Source organism: Drosophila sulfurigaster, chromosome X, assembly GCF_023558435.1.
Source record: "Drosophila sulfurigaster albostrigata strain 15112-1811.04 chromosome X, ASM2355843v2, whole genome shotgun sequence".
NCBI classification, from domain to species: Eukaryota; Metazoa; Arthropoda; class Insecta; order Diptera; family Drosophilidae; genus Drosophila; species Drosophila sulfurigaster.
The window spans coordinates 10,465,754-10,484,371 of record NC_084885.1 but is presented as its reverse complement, the minus strand read 5'-3'; the positions used below and the strand labels follow the sequence as shown (position 1 = coordinate 10,484,371).

The 18,618-nt window shown below is 44.5% G+C and overlaps 3 protein-coding genes across 5 annotated transcripts in view; 1 reads left to right on the top strand and 2 right to left on the bottom strand.

Moving 5' to 3' along the window:
* The first annotated feature begins 156 nt into the window (after window positions 1-156).
* LOC133847033 (proteasome activator complex subunit 3) lies at window positions 157-1,810 on the top strand. Its single transcript, XM_062281779.1, has 3 exons — window positions 157-293; window positions 380-944; window positions 1,008-1,810. The coding sequence occupies exons 2-3, from the start codon at window positions 560-562 to the stop codon at window positions 1,373-1,375; spliced, it is 753 nt and encodes a 250-aa protein (XP_062137763.1). The 5' UTR covers window positions 157-293; window positions 380-559; the 3' UTR covers window positions 1,376-1,810.
* A 2,558-nt stretch (window positions 1,811-4,368) lies between these two features.
* Window positions 4,369-7,524, bottom strand: LOC133847034 (nuclear transcription factor Y subunit beta-like). The gene is made up of 2 exons (XM_062281780.1): window positions 6,641-7,524; window positions 4,369-6,607 (listed from the first exon to the last, which is right to left on the bottom strand). The coding sequence occupies exon 1, from the start codon at window positions 7,522-7,524 to the stop codon at window positions 7,024-7,026; it is 501 nt and encodes a 166-aa protein (XP_062137764.1). The 3' UTR covers window positions 4,369-6,607; window positions 6,641-7,023.
* Window positions 7,525-7,551: 27 nt separating this feature from the next.
* The window catches only part of LOC133847025 (uncharacterized), a 69,248-nt gene continuing 58,181 nt past the window's right edge, over window positions 7,552-18,618 (bottom strand). For all 3 annotated transcript variants that reach the window (XM_062281764.1, XM_062281763.1, XM_062281765.1), the window contains exons 7-11: window positions 11,369-14,480; window positions 11,151-11,290; window positions 9,639-10,251; window positions 9,423-9,567; window positions 7,552-9,342 (exon numbers count right to left, since the gene is read on the bottom strand). In XM_062281764.1, coding sequence (XP_062137748.1) covers window positions 7,552-9,342; window positions 9,423-9,567; window positions 9,639-10,251; window positions 11,151-11,290; window positions 11,369-14,480 — 5,801 coding nt within the window. The remainder of the gene's footprint in view (window positions 9,343-9,422; window positions 9,568-9,638; window positions 10,252-11,150; window positions 11,291-11,368; window positions 14,481-18,618) is intronic.

The following is an 18,618-nucleotide window of genomic DNA, read 5'->3' as shown; positions in this document are numbered from 1 at the left end:
AGATGGGCTAGGTGTAAATATGATTATATAAAAAGGAAACAGATTTTGCAACATGATATAATTAATCATTTAAGATAACATTAAATAATAATAGTTGTCCAGTTTGCAAATCATAAAATTGATAACTTTAATTAATTGCTTTGCAATTTTTTAATTTTGTTATCGATTGTTAGCGGCTTGTCGCTCACGCACATTTTGCAGCACTGCCAATTTCACCACTACTGTCATAAAATACAAGCGTGGAGCTGGTTGGCTGTCGTCGCATTGAAAGTAATCAAGATTTATTTTTTTTGGTAAGTTATGGCTGGAAATCGCATTTTGAATGCACCGCAGCGTTGACTAACAAATAATTAACACACGTGCAATATCCCGTATGCAGTTTTCGCCGCGTGAAGTACAAATTGCGGCATTTTTTTGTAAACGCAATCGTCGTTGGACCGCAAAGCACGCGCTACAGTTTGCGATATTTGAGCTTGAGCAGCGGCCGGTGTTAAAAACCAAAGCAGAAAAAACATCTCAGAAGCTGGTACTTTTTTGAGAGCACAAAAAAAAAAACATAATGCCGAAAGACACAATTGGTAAGGTGCAGGAGTACAAGGACTCGCTGATCACCAAAGCGGAGACGCTCATCACAAAAGGTTTTCCTGAGAAAATCGTTGAGCTGAATGAGTTGCTCTCAACGCCCATGTTCAATGAGCGCAACTTCAACGAGGTGCATCAGGATCTCAACATTCCGGTTGTCGCTCCAGTGCTGATCAATCATCGTGACGGCGACGATGGCAGCACCGACAATGATCATCCAGTGACCAAGCGTCCACGCAAAGATGACAATATTTCGGGCACAGCTGTGTTGGGTTTGCCAAGTGGCACGGTTCCGTGCAACAAGCCGCTGTGCGACATGATCAAGGTGGTTAAGCCAATCATTCGCAAATTGGTTGAAGATTGTAAGTATTTCACAACGTTAATTTGAATTCAAATTAAAATTTGCCATTTCATTCAATGCGCAGCGAACCTATTGAAAATGTGGATTTCATTCATGATACCCAAAATTGAGGACGGCAACAATTTCGGTGTCTCCATCCAGGAGGATACTCTGGCCGAGATCCAGACCGTCGAATCGGAAGCAGCAGCCTTCTTTGATCAGATATCGCGCTACTTTTTGACGCGCGCCAAGGTTGTGTCGAAGGTCGCCAAGTATCCGCACATTGATGACTACAGACGTGCCGTTGTCGAGCTGGACGAGAAGGAATACCTCAGTCTGTGGCTGGTTGTATGCGAAGTGCGAAATCGCTACTCCTCGCTGCACGATATAGTTATTAAGAATTTGGAAAAGCTGAAGAAGCCGCGCTCATCGAACGCCGAGAGCTTATACTAGAAGACGCTCATCAATTTCCTTTATTTTCTTCAAATTTCAACAACGACACACTCGAACACATACCCACACACACACAGCTTCCTATTATTATATAGAGCACACATATACCAGGATATCGCCAATAATAATCTCAACATCTGCCAGAGACCATCAAGACGGATCCGAGATTCCCCCCCCAAGCTTTTCTTTTTCTCGAACTTTCAATATTCGCTCTCGAAATTGTAATTTCGCAAAGTTCAAAATTGTAAGACATATTTCAAGAATTTTGATAATAATTTGGACGATATGTTTGTTCTTAAGAAAAAAGTAATGAAAAGTAATAAAATATCTAGATTATAATCTAGATTAACGTAATATACAAACAAATCCAATGCTGAACTATTCATTTAGATGTAGTATAAAACATGAACATAAATACACAGAATAAAACAAATTGCCTTCTGATTGCTTTCTGTAAGTAAATCATCAAGTTGCACGCAAATTGCATGCTAACCACTGTTAGAAATTATAAGTATTTGAAATAGCGCGAATTACTTCACCATTTATTGTTTTTAATGAACATTGATATGAGGGCATTTGTGTTGTTCGAAGCTATTACAACATTATAGACATAAATAGAAATCAGCCAACTAAAATATGTGTTGCATACTTTTAGACGCATGTATATCACATAATATACTTTTATGTTGCATACTTTTAGGATGGCAAATATGTTACAAGATTATCAAGAATACTGGGAAACTTTTGTGATGCATACTTTTAGGCTGGCAGATATATTGCTCTAGATGCCCAAAAAAATTACAAGTGTTGGATTCTTAGATGACCCTATATTTTGTTGATGCCAATCCATAGAGTTGATGCTTGTGAGCCTAGCAATAAGTGTCCTTTGAATATGCGACAAAAAATGGCCGAGATATAACTTCTTTTCGAAAAAGGACATTAATTTTTTTGACATATCTCGGTCAAATCCTTAAGGATCCTGCAAAGACATACCTTTTTTTAATCAGGGGAAGTAGTACTAACGATTTGCATACATGGATTTTTATTGTCTATGCAAAAAATGTTTCTCAAAATTTTGTAAGGGGTGAGTATAGAAAAATCATAAAAAATTCCAAAAATCCGCTGTATCTCGGCTATTTGAAGGACGATCGGGATGTCCTTTGGCACAGAGATAGCTCTAATCCAAAAAAACGGATTGACATTTTCAAAAGGACGAAAGTCCCTACAGGACTCAAAATAAAATGACTTTTTTGTTTACAGAAAATAGCTTATAACTCGTGAATGTCCTTGCGTATCCTGGCAAGTGATATGTCAAACTGTTTGTATGAGTGAGGCCTATCAACTGGCCAAAGGACATCCCAATCGTCCTTGTCGTTCTCGAGTTATCCTGCACTTTGCAATTTTCACGTGTTTCCTTTGGCCCTCGGACCGAAAAATTACAAGTGTTGGATTCTTAGATGACCCCATATTTTTTTGATGCCAATCGATAGAGTTGGTCCTTGCGATCCTAGCAATATGTGTCCTTTGAAAATGCGGCAGGATATGGCCAAATTATAACTGATTCAAAGTTCAAATAGTTTGTATGGATGCCCCTAAAAGTATGCAATGCAAACGAAAAATGCGCATACAATTTTGGTTTTTTAGCCATAACTCGGCCAAATCCGTAAGGATATGGCAAGGACATACCTTTTTGTAATCTTAGTAACCAGGACTATCGATTGGCATTCAAGGATTTTAAGGATCACTTAAGAAAAAAGATCTCAAATTTTTTCAAGGGGTAGGCTTAAAAAATTTGTCAAAAACTCGGAAAATGCGCCGTATCTCGGTTATTTGAAGGACTTTCGAAATGTCCTTCAGCAAAAGATCAGCTCTAATCAATACAAAGTGCTTGGCATACCAAAAAGGACGAATGTCCTGCAAACAGCTAAGTTACAAGGACTTTTTTGAATTCGTAAAATAGCTTATATCTCAGTCATATCCTGTCTAATCCTTGCGAGTCCTGTGTCAAACTAGAGATATTAGTGAGGCCTATCATCCTGCCAAAGGACATTCAAATCGTCCATTGAGTTCTCGAGTTATCCTTAAATCATCAAGTTTTACCTTTTTCTCATGAGTCGCGGACCGAAAAATTTCAAGTATTGAATTTCTAGATAATCTCATATTTTTATGATGCCAAACGATAGAGTTGGTCCTTGCGATCCTAACAAGGATATGACCGATATATATGTAGCTTGTTTTCGATAAAGGACATTCTTTTGTTCGGTCATAAATATAGGATACATTTTTTTTAACCAGAATAACTGGAAGTATAGACTAGCGCTCAAGGACTCAAGGATATGCCTATGAAAAGAAACAAAAAGTCACGTTTTGTTATACATTTGTTTTGTTTTTCTTTTTATTTTGTTTGTTTGTATTTGTTTTTATTTTTGTTTTGTTTGCTTTTTAATATGTTGTATTTAATTTTTATTTTATATTATTATTTGTAAGCTTACAACTTAAGGCATAAAGTTACAAACTAAAACTTAAGAGCTACACATCATTTTTGAATTTTTGTTTATCAATCATAATCAGCTCTAGCCACGCGACTCAGCGCTTATATTAATACATATATTTATATTTATATATGTTTTGTTTTTTTCATTTTTCGTTTTTTTTTAAATTGTTTGTATTCTGTTTTTTGTTTTATTTTCATAATAATATTTATTTGAATTGTTTATCAATTATGCATTCGTAAAGGTCATTATTATTATTGCCAAACAGAAAACTGGAAAATATTGGAAAATCAAAAGTAGTAGAAATGTGTTCTATTCAATCTATCGATTCTTGTGTGTGTGTGTGTGTTGCTTATGTTTTGTTATTGTTGTTGTTGTTGTTAATATTATTTGCATATTTAAGTTTGTTATACATACAATTATCATAATTTTCATACTCATAATCATCGCTCATCGCCTCATCGATCATTACTATCGTAATTTCCGTGATCATCTGCTGTGTTCTTTTTTCATAATATACGCAGGCTTTAAAATTCGGTTATTTATGTTATGCTTGTGTTGTCGGGGTTTGCCATTTACATAAAATTTGATATATATACACATATATTACACATTGAAATGTATAGATATATATGCATATATTTGCACAGATATATATGTATATATAGAAATATTGGCCTTGGCATTGACAGCTTCGTTGTGTCTATAAGTTCCAAATGGGTCAATGAGTTCGCCTCCCGTCACGTCTTCGACCAACACCCCCAGCCACATATATAACTCTATACGTATGTATATATATGTATATGTATGTAGTATATACACTTGAATCCCATAGTTTCACTCTTTCACTTTCTATATATATATATATTTATCTATACATGTATAGAATTGCAATATTATTTGTTATTTATATACAAAGTTTCATTAAAAGTTTGAATTAAAAAAAAGAAAACACGTTTGGAATGACATTAATTTGACACACAATCATCAATATCTCAATGATGATCGAAATCTGAACGAATCACGCCAAATTATTCTCATTGCTCCGAACATCTTTTAAAACTCTTTCTCTCTCTCTCTCTCTACATACATAAATAATAAATAATACAACAAATGTGGCTCAGGGTCGTGGTTCACTGTTGTGTTTAGATAATGATAGTTATGTTTTTATTGTATGCATCAATCCAAAAGATGTTCAATAAAAATAACAGAATATTTATTATTGCAATGTTCGACTATTAAATGATATTCGACTCGAATCCTTCAGGGATGATAATGAAAAAGTAAAAAAACAAAAAAAAAAAGAGGGAAAATTCAAAATGTAAAATCACTGTACAAATAAAATTCAGTGACTGATTTCCTATATTTGCGTGTGGATGTGTGTGTGTGTGTTTCTCAATATATCCGTTTTTCCGCCTTGATTCAATGATTTTTGCGTTTATATTTAAATATACAAATATGTATGTATGTATGTATGTATATATATATATATAATTTCTGTTAATATTTTACAATTTTTCTTGTTGTTGTTGTTGTTGAATAAGTCTTAGCGTTTGTTTGTTTTACTTTTTAGTTACAATTGTGTATTAAAAATATTGAATTTGTTGTAAATTGTTTTTTTCCATAATGTTTGTTTTTGCCTTGCTGCATTTTGCACGTAAAAAATAAGTTAAAAAAAAAACACAAACAGTAAATTAGCTAAACACTAAAACTGTTGGTTTTTGTAAGTCATAATTATGTTTATAAAAAATATGATGTATGTAATCATAATAATATATATCTATATATATATATATATATATATGTATACATATTATATATATATATAATTGTCTGTATTTGTGTACATATACATATTATATACATATATATATGCATGTACATATATTGATTTTTGCGCTTAATATTAATTACACAATCATTAGAATATTTAAACGTACAATAATTCAATAGCATAGAGCATATTATAGCATTCATATAAAAAAAAAAACAATATTGGATTATAAATTAAAACTTACACATAGAAAGTAGCAAAAAAAAATATATGATTATAAGTATGCTTAGTACAAAAATGTATAGTATATTTTGTTGTTGCTTCTTTTTTTTAAATTACTTCTGTTTTATGAAATTTACATAATATTGTTTAAATAAATGTTTTGCAGTGTACTATCATAATATATATTTACTTGATTTTTTTTTCGTTTTTGTTTCATTTAATCTTGATTTTTTATGCATTGTTTTGTTTTTGTTTTTAGTTGTTTTTTTTTTTGTAGATTTTTTCTCTTTTCTAAGAACAGCCCAACAGTGTTTTAAATTTAAATTTAATTTTTGTTTTTGTTTGTATGTATAGATGCATTATATAATAGTTTTCATCATTATTTTGTCACTACAATTTATTTCCTTATGTTTTTCGACTCAAATTGTTTGAGGTTAGCTTTATACGTTTGGGATACAAAGTACAACAAATGCACGCAATTAAAAACTAATAAATATACAGAACAATGACAACGTAAGAGAGAGAGAGAGAGGAACACAAATTATAACTGTATATAGTGAAGAAGAGAGACACTGTTGAAAACAAAAAAGTGTATAGAAGAATCATAGTTTTAGAGTCGCTTCAATGATGTGTGTGTGCAATAGTGTTGGTAAACGTATTCTGACATGAGCTGACATACTTATGTATGTTTGCATGTATGTATATTTGCACATATGAATTTTTGTGTTTGTGCTTTTTGCCCAACTACAATTTCATTTGACACGGTGTGTGTGTTACTTTCTCTCTCTCTCTCTCACTCTTGCTTGGTTTGTCGCTATCTTGCTGAATCGATCACGTTCTCTCTCTCTCTGTCTCTTTTTCTCTTTTTAAGCCAGCTGTAAACATTGTTTTGTTTTGCTTTTGTTTTGTTTTCGCTTATATGTATGTTGGTTTTATACAATTTGCACAAATACTAGTCAGTGTGTGTGTGTGTGTGTGTGCTTGTGCGTTTATGTTGTCTCTTGTTGTTGTTCGCTTATTACATACACATACACATCAACACATACATATACATATAGAAGTTTGCTGCTAATTACGTGTACTACATACAGTTGTTGTTCTTATCGTTGTTGTTGTTGCTGTTGTTGTGGTTGGTGTTTCTTGTGGTTGATCGTCTCTTTCTAATAGTAGCCATGACCTGCAGCTGGTCCGCTGCCCGCGCTGCTTGCATAATGATGCGCTGCTGCGGCTGCCGCTGCTGCTGCTGCTGCTGGATCTGTGTAATGTTGTCCCGGTGTATAAAGTGATCGCTGCTGTTGTTGTTGCTGTTGTTGTGCTGCCGACTGCAGCGGCGGCGGCGGCAGCAGAGCTGTTGGCTGGTAATGCGCCTGATGATGTCCACGTGGCGATGGCGGCTGCTGCTGTTGTTGTTGTTGTTGTTGCTGTTGCTGTGATGATTGCTGTTGCTGTTGCTGTTGCTGTGGCTGCTGCTGTGGTTGTGTTTGCGACTGATGATGACGCCGATAGGCAGTAGCACTTGTGCTCCAGCTAATCTGTTGCTGCTGCTGCTGCTGTGACGACGACGGCTGTTGCTGTTGTTGTTGTTGTTGTTGATAGACATTGGCTGCGCTGTGAGGATTTGCTGCTGGAGGCGCCGTCCTTGCTGCCGTCAGACTGCGCATGCCGGACGACGACGCCTGCAGTCACAACTAATCCTCGTCGCTAAGCGCATCATACTTCGATGACAGCAGTGGCTTCGGCTCACTGGCCGCCGCTGCTGCTGCCGCCACAGCCGCCGCCGCAGCCGAGAGGCTGGCATTGTGCTGTCCACCACAGCCGCCTACGACCGAGGCGCCAAGTCCGCCGCCGACACCGCCGACGCCGACGCCAACGCCGCCGCCAACGCCAGGCGCAGCGCCAACAACGAGACCAGCTGCAGCCGCAGCGGCCGCATTCACCTTGCTGAGCACATGGGCCGCCTTGGCGCTCAGATGGCTCGAGGGACCCGATTGCAGGGACATCGGCATGGTTGGCGGCGGCGGCAAACCGCCGGCGGCACTTGGCACCGTCAGGGCGCTGTAGGGATACGCATAGGTGCTGGCCGCAAACGCATTCACCGCCGATGGCGGCGGCGCTGCATGATACGCGGAGGCATGATGGCTGTTCGAGCTGCCAACGCCGACGCCACCGCCACCGCCGCCACCACCGCTGCTGCTGCTAGCGGAGCGTCGACCGCTGTCGACAACCTCGTATTGATTGGGCGTCTTGCGGGACACGCTAATCTCATGGGTGGGCGGTGGACCCGCTTGTTCCTTGGCACGCAGCTGCTGCTGCTGCTGCTGCTCGCTGTGCTGCTCGGCGGCAACGGCGGCGGCATGAACGTGCGCAGCATGCGCCGCCTGGGCATGCATATGCTCCTCGAACTCGGGACGCATTGAGGCGTCCACAATGCGATTCTTGCCATAGTCATCGCGCATCACCTCCGCAATGCGATTCTTCACATAGATATCGAAATTGGATCCCGAACCGCCGCCGCCGCCACCGCCTGCGCCTCCGCCTCCACTCGAGCCACCGCTGCCGCCGCCACCAGCACTGCCAGCGCTGCTAGCAGCCGAGCCGCCGCTGCCGCCGCCACGTTGTTCACTCGAGCTGGGCGGTGGCGGACCAACGCCCACCGGTGCCGGACTGCGACCGACAACAGTGCCAGGGGCAGGCAGAAAATAGTGGCCGGGATCAACGCCGACGCCAACGGCAGCTGCCGCCTGTTGCATGATCATCTCGTATTTGCGGGGACTCACCGCCTGTGGCATGCGGATGTTGCGTGCATCCTCGCCAGGCGTGTTCGCACGTCCCACACTCGGCGGTCCGACATTGTTGCCGCTGCTGCTGGCGCCGCCGCCACCGCCTCCGCTGCCGCTGCTGCCGCCTCCACGTCCGCTGTCCGAGACCTGGATGGGCGATTGCTTGGCCCGCTCGGCTGCCGCGGCAGCTGCTGCTGCCTCCTCGGCCTTCTGCTGCTGTCGGCGATTCTGCTTCCAGCGATCGGGCGTTATGATCGCCTGGGCATCCGGCAGATAGGGTATAAAGGCGGGACGTATATGCGGATTTGGCCCATAATTGTTGGTGATTATCGAGTCGGTCACCTCACGCAATGTGATGCTCTTCGTGTGGATCTGTTGCTGCTGTTGCTGCTGCTGCTGCTGTTGTGGTTGCTGCTGCTGTTGCGGTGGCTGCTGCGATGGCGATGGACCGCCGCCGCCGCTTGCCTGCGATGTGGGCGTGCTTTGGCCACGCAACGAACCGTGCACGGAGCGACTTGATCCCGCTGGCGGAGCACCGCCTGACTGTGCTTGTTGCTGCTGTGGATTCGATGAGATGCGCTGCTCCTGATCGAGATCAATGTTAATTACATTGGGCGAACTGGAGTTCGGTTTGCCATTGTTCTCGGCGGTCAGCAGCGAGACGCCGCCCTCCAGCGATGGTCGCATATCGCGTTGATACTGCAAGCAAAGTTTATGATGATGGTCAGTTTTGTGGGCGGTGGGCGGTGCAACTTTCAGTTGGCTTTCGATATACTTACGTAGGGGGGACGTGTTATCTCACGGGGCAGACTGCCTATTTCACCGGTGCGTCTTATCTCGTGCTTGATGATCGCATCAATGAGACTCTGTGCGCTCAGTTGTCCATCCTCCGATGGCTTTGGCGCATGTGCCTGACGATAGTAACTACGAGAGACAGCGAGAGAGGGAGATTAAATGTTGGCTTTGTTAATGGTGTTTTTTTGTTTGCTACTTACGCGTCACGCTCCCGATCGGGAATGGTGCGTGGTGGCAAAGTCTCTGGCACTGGGCCACGCATGTAGTGCCCATGACCGTGGGCCAAGGCATGTGCATGCCCTGGAGGCGGCACAGCGTTCGCAATGATGCGATCCATGCGATCGCGATCCATGCGTCGACTGTCATCGGCGGCACGCTCCTGTTCCCGTCTCTCTTGATCGCGTCGCTGTCGCTCCTGTTCGCGCTGCCGTTCGATGCGATGCTGCATGCGCTCCTGATTCTGTATTAGCTCCCGATCACGTTCCAGATTCTGCTGCTGCTGTCGCTGATCGCGTTTCGCCTGCTCGATTTGATGCAGCGCATTCAGGCGATAGTATTGCGCCCCATACTGTTGATGCACCGCGGCCGCCATCTGCTGATGGTGTATGGCCGCAATGGGATCGCGATAGCGCAAATCATGATGTGCTGCCGGTGGCGGCGGTGCCTGTGACACCTGCACATGTGTTGGCGGCGGCGGTTGCGGTTGTGGCGTCGACTGCGACGCTGCCGATTTCTCATCCTTCTGCGATGGCACCGGCAGCTGCGGTTGCTGCACAGCCACGTCCACAAACGAGGCCAACGCATCGTGACCAGCTATTCAGAGGTGGAAGAGTAGTAAAGTATTCGAATTAAAACAAATTCCGAGAAGTACCTAAACAATCTGATGGAATGGATACCCTAAGAAGCCAAACTAACAGCCCTTGAACCCACTTAATCGGTAAGAATAAAACACATCAAGCAAATGCTTCATGCCATTGCATAGATTTCAAAATGGTCTCGTAAGCAGTCTTAAGAAGTAACTCTGGAAGATGTCCTAAACCAGCTAACCTACAACAACCCCAAGGAACCGAACTTTCCTTCTCTGAACTCATTTACTTAATAAGAATTAAACTTAATTTATGTATTTGCTTATCTGAACAGTCTCGGAAATAACTGAGGGATATACGCTAAAAAAAGGTGAGGGAATAAAAACCCCAATGAACAAAACTAACCTTCCCTAACACTATTTAATCGATAAGAACTAAATTCAACTTATTTATTTGGTTATCATAAAAGTCTCGAAAGAAAATGTGGAATGTACCGTATATTACCTAAAGAAAATTTGCATTCCTTCCTTTCCCAAGAAACAAAATTAACCTTTCCTGAACCCATTTGATGGGTATGAACTTATCTGAACCGTCTCGGAAGTAACTGTGGAAGGAACCCTAAGCAACCCGAAAGAAAGAAACTAACTTATCCTGAACCCATTAGTTCTAAACTTTGGTTTACTTGAAGGCAAGTCTCTAAGAAACACAGTCGATCTATTCCCCCCCGCAGACATAATCGAGTCGCTTACCTGTAAGTAACTGTGGAAGAAACCCTAAGCAACCCGATGGAAAGAAACTAACTTATCCTGAACCCATTAGTTCTAAACTTTGGATTACTTGAAGGCAAGTCTCTAAGAAACACAGTCGATCTATTCCCCCCTCCAGACACATAATCGAATCGCTTACCTGGTGAGTAGTTGTAGGGCGTGACCAGACACATGCGAGGTGGTGGCGGTGCTGCAGGTGACGGCGGCTTCGAGCCGGTATTGTGCCGCTGAATGACGCCCTGACGCTGCGGTGGAGGCGTGCGATGTGGACTCGGTGTGCTACAAAGAAAGGCGACATAGAGAGAGTGTTATTTTGTGAGTGTTGCAATTCATTCAAATGTAATCCATGATAATTACCTGTTGGAATGATCGGCTGGCGAGGCACGACTGGAGTACTCGGCACGTCCGCGTGGCTGTGGCTCCTTCTCATAGCCGGCATAAACGGCCGAACTGCCGCTAACACTGTTCCTGGGCGATGGAGACTCCTTGTCGGAACCGGAGCCAGCGCCGCCGCCAGCGCTGCTGCTGCCGCGCGAGACATTGCGTTGCTGCTGGCCCTGCATCTGTTGCGAGGTCATGAAATCGTTGATGACAATCTGACGTGAACTCAACACCAATGGCTGCTCGACAACACCGCCATAGGGCGAACGGGAATAGGGCGAGCCAACGGCAACGCCATAACCTTGGGGAGGTTGAGCCTGTGGCGATGATTGCTGCGGTGGCGGCGCCTGTGCGGGACTGAGGCGCTGTGAGCTCTTGTAGAAATCGTAGGGACGTTTGCTCTCCAGATGATGCGGCGGCAGGTGCAGCGGTGTGCCCTGCGTGATCGAGCCGTGTTTGCCCGTATCCGGACAACTGCCCGGCGGCGTCTGACGCACCATGCTCTCGTATTTGGGACTGAGCAGCGACGAGGGCGCCGCATGCACAATGATCTGCTGTTGTCCGCTGTTCGCGGGCGTTCCGTGCGTTATCGAACCTACCTTGACCACCTGCAGCTGCTGATGCTGCGATGCCGATGCCGGCGATTGCTGCTGCTGTTGTTGCTGCTGCTGCTGTGGCGATGGCAGATGCTGTTGTTGCTGCTGCTGCTGCTGTTGCTGTGGACTGAGTTTGGGCGGCAACTTAGAGACGCGTGTCGCTGGCGGTTGCGGTAGAGCCGGCGGCGGTTGCGCGGGTCGCGTCAATTGACCCTGGCCAAGGGGTACAGGTACGGGTTGGACATACAATGAGCCAGGAGGCGGCACACCACCGCCAGCGCCCACTGGCGATGGCTTCACGACGCCAACACCGACGCCATGCATCTGCGGATACGAGAGATACGTGGACGCGGGCGGTGGTCCCGACACGGACAACGTTTGCACCGCATCACCGCGATACATGGGTGCTGAGCGTGGAATATGCTTGATGGCACCGCCCATCGATGCTGGCGGACCGTGATGACGTTCGGCTGCCGCTGCAGCTGCAGCCGCTGGTCCGGTATGGGGCGAATGTCCGTCACGTGGCGGCTTCTTGATGCTCAGATCAAGGGTCTGCGGCTCTTCGGGAGCGGGCGGCAAACGTTGCGATGGCGGCGGACCGTGCACCGCGTGTGTTGCCGGTGGCGCCGACTGTTGCTGCTGTTGTTGCTGCTGCTGCTGTTGTGGTGTCACATGACTGCCGGACACATTGTAGATGATTGTTTCGGGTGGCGTCGGCGTCACGGAGCTCTTCTTCAGCACTGGCGTTATGGTTGCCTTATCCACTCCGCCGCTCGACTGTTGTTGCTGCTGCTGCTGTTGTTGTTGCTGCTGCTGTTGCTGCTGCAACAATGCCGGGTGCGACATGTGCACATGATGTGCGGCAGCAATGGCCAAGTGTGAGTTGACCACAGTTGGAATTAGCGTGGCCAAATTGTCGCCATTGTTGTTGCTGGCGCTGTTGTTGTTGTTGCCGCCGCTGCTGCTGCTCGCATTGCTGCTGTTGCTGTTGCTGTGACCGCCGTGCGCGTGACTGTGCGCATGTGTGTGACTGTGGCTGCTGCTGCTGCTGTTCAGCGACGTCGGCGGCATCTGTTGCTGCGGTACCACAGCGCGTGAGCTGAGCTTCTGCACTGAGGTGCCATGCGGCAGTCCAGGCGGAGGTTGTTGCTGTTGCTGCTGCTGTTGCTGCTTGATCAAAGCGTTGCCATCCTGGCGATACTCACGCACAATTGTCAGTTCCTTGCGTTCCATATTGTTGTGTTGCTGCTGCTGCTGCTGTGGTTGTTGCTGTTGCTGCTGCTGTTGCTGCTGCTGCTGCTTGCCACCTTGTTGCTGATTGTTACCAGGCAGCTGGGGACCCTTCTGCTGTTGCTTCAACTGTCGCTCGATCACCGAGTAGACACAATCCTGCACATTGTTCACCGCCTCCCGTCGCATGCTCGACGGTCCGTTCGGTTGCTGCTGTTGCTGTTGTCCGGTTAGTGCAACAGCTTGTGCTGCTGCTGCCGCATTCGGTGGCTGCAGACCGGCCACATTGTTGCCATGTGCATGACCATGTCCGTGTCCATGGACACCAGCGTGTGGATGCGCATGCGAAACCGCATTGAAGATCACCTTGGGACTTTGCCGATTCGCCGGCGAGTTCTCGTTCTCCTCGTCCGCCGTCTCCGTGGCCGACGAATCGTATTCCTCGCTCGTCTTTTGCTTCTTGGGCGCCTGGCACGCTGGCGGCATCAGACGCTCGTTGTCGTTGGCCGCCGCCTTGGCGCTCATCCGCGTTGGCGTTATAGTCAATGCGGCACCCGAAGCATCGGCCACACTGCGGACCATCGGTTGGGGCTTTTGCGGTGCTGGCGGCGGTTGTGGCAACTGTTGCTGTGACATTTGTTGCTGCTGCTGTTGCTGTTGTTGTTGCTGCTGTTGTTGTTGCTGTTGTTGCTGCTGCTGCTGTTGCTGCACTTGCTGCTGCTGCTGCTTGGTTAGCTGCGACTTGTGACGCTGCAGATTCTCGGGACTGTCGACGGAAGCGGTATCCGAGCCACCGGGTTCACGCTCATCGCAGGAGGAGGTGCTCACATCGGTCTCATCGCCACCGCTGCCATCGCCGGCGGCGCCACCGCCAACCGCACGTCGTCGCTCATCATCCGTGAGATTCAGCTGCGGATCGAGCTTGCGGCGTATGCGCATCAGGCAGGCGGAACAGCAGCGTGTCGCATGTGGGGGTATCTGGAACTCGGCCATCAATGGATCGCGCACATCCGGCGACAGTTCGAACAGTCTGGTCGGAATGTTGCGCAATCGCTGCGCCCGATCCTTCGGATTTGGGCACGTCGGCAGCGGGCAGTTGGGATAACGATTCCGCACCGATTTGCATTGACAGCTGTTGCAGACGCGCGCTCCCGCCGGTATCGTTTCATCCGGTATCGCATACTGTTGGCCACGTCCCTTTTTCAGTGGGCGGGTTCGCGGACACGCCTCCGCTTTGCACACAAAGCAGCTGGCCAGTTTGTCTGGAATGGAGAAAGGAAAAACGCAAAATAGGGGGTGAGAGACTGGGACTCGAAATGCTTAAGTAAATACATTTAAAAAGATAGGCGATTTAATTAAAAGCCAACTGCAAATGGGGAGAGCACGAACAGGAGAAGAAAAAAACCGGATGTACGTCAGAGTCACAAGTTTGCTCGACTTCAGGATACTCCACATCCAGCACATACCATACATATATATATGCTAAAGTGGAGTGCATTTCATTTAGAGACTCAGAGGCACTAGTCGTTGATACCTTCTTAACAGAGGCACATGAGACACGAGGTTTGAGTGTAACGACAGAGCTAACAGTAAAGGTAACTGCACAGTGATAACTGTAGCTCTAGCTGAAGGCCGCTTTCATTAAGCCACTTAACAAATAATGAGCAGCAACAGCGACAACGAGTCGACTGAATATTTTAAAACGTTCACTTTGATTGCCCCGAACAAGGCGAACACGAAGAGGGAGTAAGGGGAGAGCAGAGTAAAATGGGGAAAAAGTGGAAGAATAGTGGGAGGAAGAGAGTGGAAGAAGGGTGGCAAGAATAGTGGGATGAAGAATGGGAAGAGAATGGAAGGAGTGGAAGAAGCGGTGGAAAAGTGAGGAAGAAATGTGAGAAGAATGGAAGAAATATAGGAACAGAGTAGAAGAAGAATGGGAAGAAAGTGGTAGAGAAGTGGGAAGAGAGTGGAAGAAGAATTGGAAGAAAATGAAAGAAGAGTGGGAAGAGCAGAAAAGATGAATGGAAAGAGAGAAGAAGAAGAGTGACAAGTAATACTTCCTCTAAATAGTTCAGGTTATCCTATATTTGAGGAATACTGAATACTGTTCATAATAATAAATTTACTAGACATAAAGAGTTTCTGAGCAACGTTTCTGTCCCCCTTTCGATAAACCAGTTTAAGCTTTGATTCAGTATTTATTTACTTCCTGCCGACCGACTCCACTACCCCCGAAAATCCACAAAGGGAACACAAACTCAGCGCGGCATTCAAATATCCCTTAAAAATACACTGGAAATGTGCGCGCTGCATTTTTGTTTGTCTTAGTTTTTTGTTTTGCCATTTAATATTTTTACAATTTTAATGATGTGCAAATAGAGAGAGAGAGAGTAGCGAGCGAGAAGGAAGAGAGAGCGAGAGGAAGAGATAACAATGTGGCGCATTTAATCAAAATCAATGTAATTAAAATAAAGGCAAATAAAAGCGAGAACGACTCTGATTCTTTGCTAATGAAGGCAATGATGAGCAGCGCGCTTTGCAGGAAAGCGATGTTAAAAAACGAGCTACCAAGAAAAACAGTCAAAGCGAGTGAGAGAGAGAGGAGGATGGGGGGGTGACAGGGTGACAGGGTGGATTGCGGTGTATGACGATGGCAAGTAAAATCAATCAGCGTTTAAATGTCAGAGACAAACGTCAAGGTTCTGCGCCTCAAACCGCGCTACTTCCGCTGACCAAATAGCAGTTGAGACCAGCACCCAAGCAAGTAACCACTGTCCCGTCGCGTCCCTTCCCGTCCCATTCCGTCCCGTTTCATTTCATCCGCTTCGCCGTGCGTCGTGGCTCGTCTCTGCGGAATATGAAAATATACATCAAAGTAGCCAAAGCCAACACAGCGACGGCCTCTCATTCTCAACTCTCGATTCTGGCGCTCATCCTCATCCTCGACCACATCTACATTCACATTCACATTCGCATCTCGTCCTTGTGTGCATATTCCCCTTCATTGTCCTCAATTTTCATTTTGGCCCAAGATATACATTTGTAAAGGCAAAAGGCAACACACAAAAAAAACGAAAAAAAAAGAAAACAGAGAGAGAGAAATGCTTTTTGCGCGCGCAAAGTGAAGCGTTTAAATTTTAATAAACCACTCATTTTAATTTTGATTGTCGCGCAGGGGTGGGCAGCGTAAGAGTAAGAGAGAGCGAGAGAGAGGGGGAGAGATGCGGGTGGGTTAAGCGGGTCGACAGTTGGCATTCTGTCCTGTCCAGTCGTGTGTCCTCTGCTGTCATGGATAAGCCATTGTCTGACTCTCAACTCTCAACCATATGAGCCGGGTCAGTAAATAGTCCATTGTAAGTGGCCAAAATGAATGTGTATTCACTTTGCAGTGAATTGACTCAATTATGAAACAGTTAAGAGCACATGTTTTTTCGATGTTGAAAGAACACTTGCATAGATTATAGTAGATATAGTTTAGTTTTCACTGAACAAAGTTGCCACAGTTTTGCGGTTGCCATTATCCTTGCTGATCCCAGAAATGATATCGATGCGAGGGCATCAAAAATTTGCCAAATATTAAATCGCAATAAGTGTAATGAAAAATAAAGTTGTCTACTTTTTTTTTTTTTGCGCTGCACATGCAGCAAAAGGCCAATTAAATTGATGGGCGCGAGGCGCTCAATCAAAATGCAATTATAAAATGCAAATTAAATAGAATTGCAGAATAAATATTTAATATTAATAATAGCAACAGCATGAGCAACATGCGAAAAAAATCATAAATGCTGGCAATAATAAAAACAAAAGAAAAAAAGAAATGAAATAAATGCAATTGAAATTGCAGGACGTCAGTGTATCAGGGCAGCCAACAACAACAACAACAGCAACTACAGCAACAACAACTCAAATAAATTAATTAATAAAAGGCAATTGGTCGTTTGGTTCGCATTGAGGCTTGTTTGTGGATAGAGTCGGTGGCCAATGTCCAATGGTCGATGTGCGTCAATCTGAAGGCCTTGCCTTGTCCTTCTTCTCCTCCTCGTCCTCCCCCTCCCACCCACACTCACTCGATGAATTCGTTTTTTTTTCTTTCTTTTTTGTATTATTTAATTTTTGATTTTAAAAATTTTATGTAAATATTTAATGCACTCTCTCTGGTGGCGCATGGCCGACGCACGGGAAGCACGGCGAAGCCCAAACCGAACCAACAACAACAACAGCAGCCTTGCCACACGCCCGTCCAAAAAAAAAACGCTTCCTCTTCTTGCCTCAACTCACAGAGCGACGCGGTCAACGGTTCGCTGCTGGTGCGTTTTTTATTTCGGGTTACCCCGAAAAATTGTGCAAGATATATACATATGATATATGCATAATAAATATAAATAAAATGGACTGGAAAATCAGCGAAATTGTTTTCTTGCTTAATTTGCATTTTCTGTATTTTGTGAGCCGACAAAAATGACGTGTTCGATCTCCTAATATGACAACAAAAGTAAAAAAAAAAATTAATATAAAACAAGTTGAACTAATCGAATTTCATGATTAAATGCATCAAATTCGATTAGTCGATAATTCGATTAGAATACATATTGACGTCTTTGTCGCCTGTCAGATGTTTCATGTCATTCCATTTACACACACACATACGCACACAGGGACAATTTTACGCACGTAATAATGCAATTAACAAGCGATGTTTATTGTAGTTGTTTATCAAAAATTAAGTCAACCGTAATTAATACATATAAATGGAAATTTGTGTTAATTAAATGTTGCCTCAATACGTTGTGTGTGATGAGAGATTGTGTGCTCTCATTTTTGCCACATAAATCCAATAAGAAAATACAGAGTGGACATTAACTTCCTTATTCATAACTGTCTCTCACACTCTCTTTTTCGTTCTCTTCCTAGCTGCAATAAGCTTTAAAGTACTTAATTCAATCAACATTATTTTTGTTGACCAGCTAGCAGCAGCAGTAGCAGCGACGTCGCCTCTCTTTGCATTTCGATCAATTTTATTAATAATTCAATCAGTCAAAAATTATTTGAAACGCCCCAAAGGAAAACAAAAAAGTTTTGCTCGTTTTGCGGCGTCGATGGCGCAGCGGCAGCGGCTGCTGTGCCGACAGCGACGTCATCGCGAGCCTTTCTTTGCTTTGATTTCGTCTTCGCCATTGCTGTGAGATTGAACGCGTGCCTGACGAAACGAGCCAAAAAGAGAGACAGACAGAGAGCAGGCTAGTGAAACGCAGCAGTGATGTCAGCCTTTTGGCTATAAAAGGCTGTTCTTAGCGGCAAACGAGAGGGAAGAGACAAAAAATATGTTCAACAGCATTGAAAGTATCATTATGTAGATTTTTATCCACTCAATAGATAAACGAGATAAAAATTAAAAGTCGA

Bases quoted from the DNA above. Each gene is read 5' to 3' on its own strand.
- LOC133847033 (XM_062281779.1), top strand. From the start codon at position 560: ATGCCGAAAGACACAATTGGTAAGGTGCAGGAGTACAAGGACTCGCTG. The intron at 945-1,007 runs GTAAGTATTTCA...TTCAATGCGCAG, and splicing joins TCGCAAATTGGTTGAAGATT to CGAACCTATTGAAAATGTGG.
- LOC133847034 (XM_062281780.1), bottom strand. From the start codon at position 7,524: ATGCGCAGTCTGACGGCAGCAAGGACGGCGCCTCCAGCAGCAAATCCT.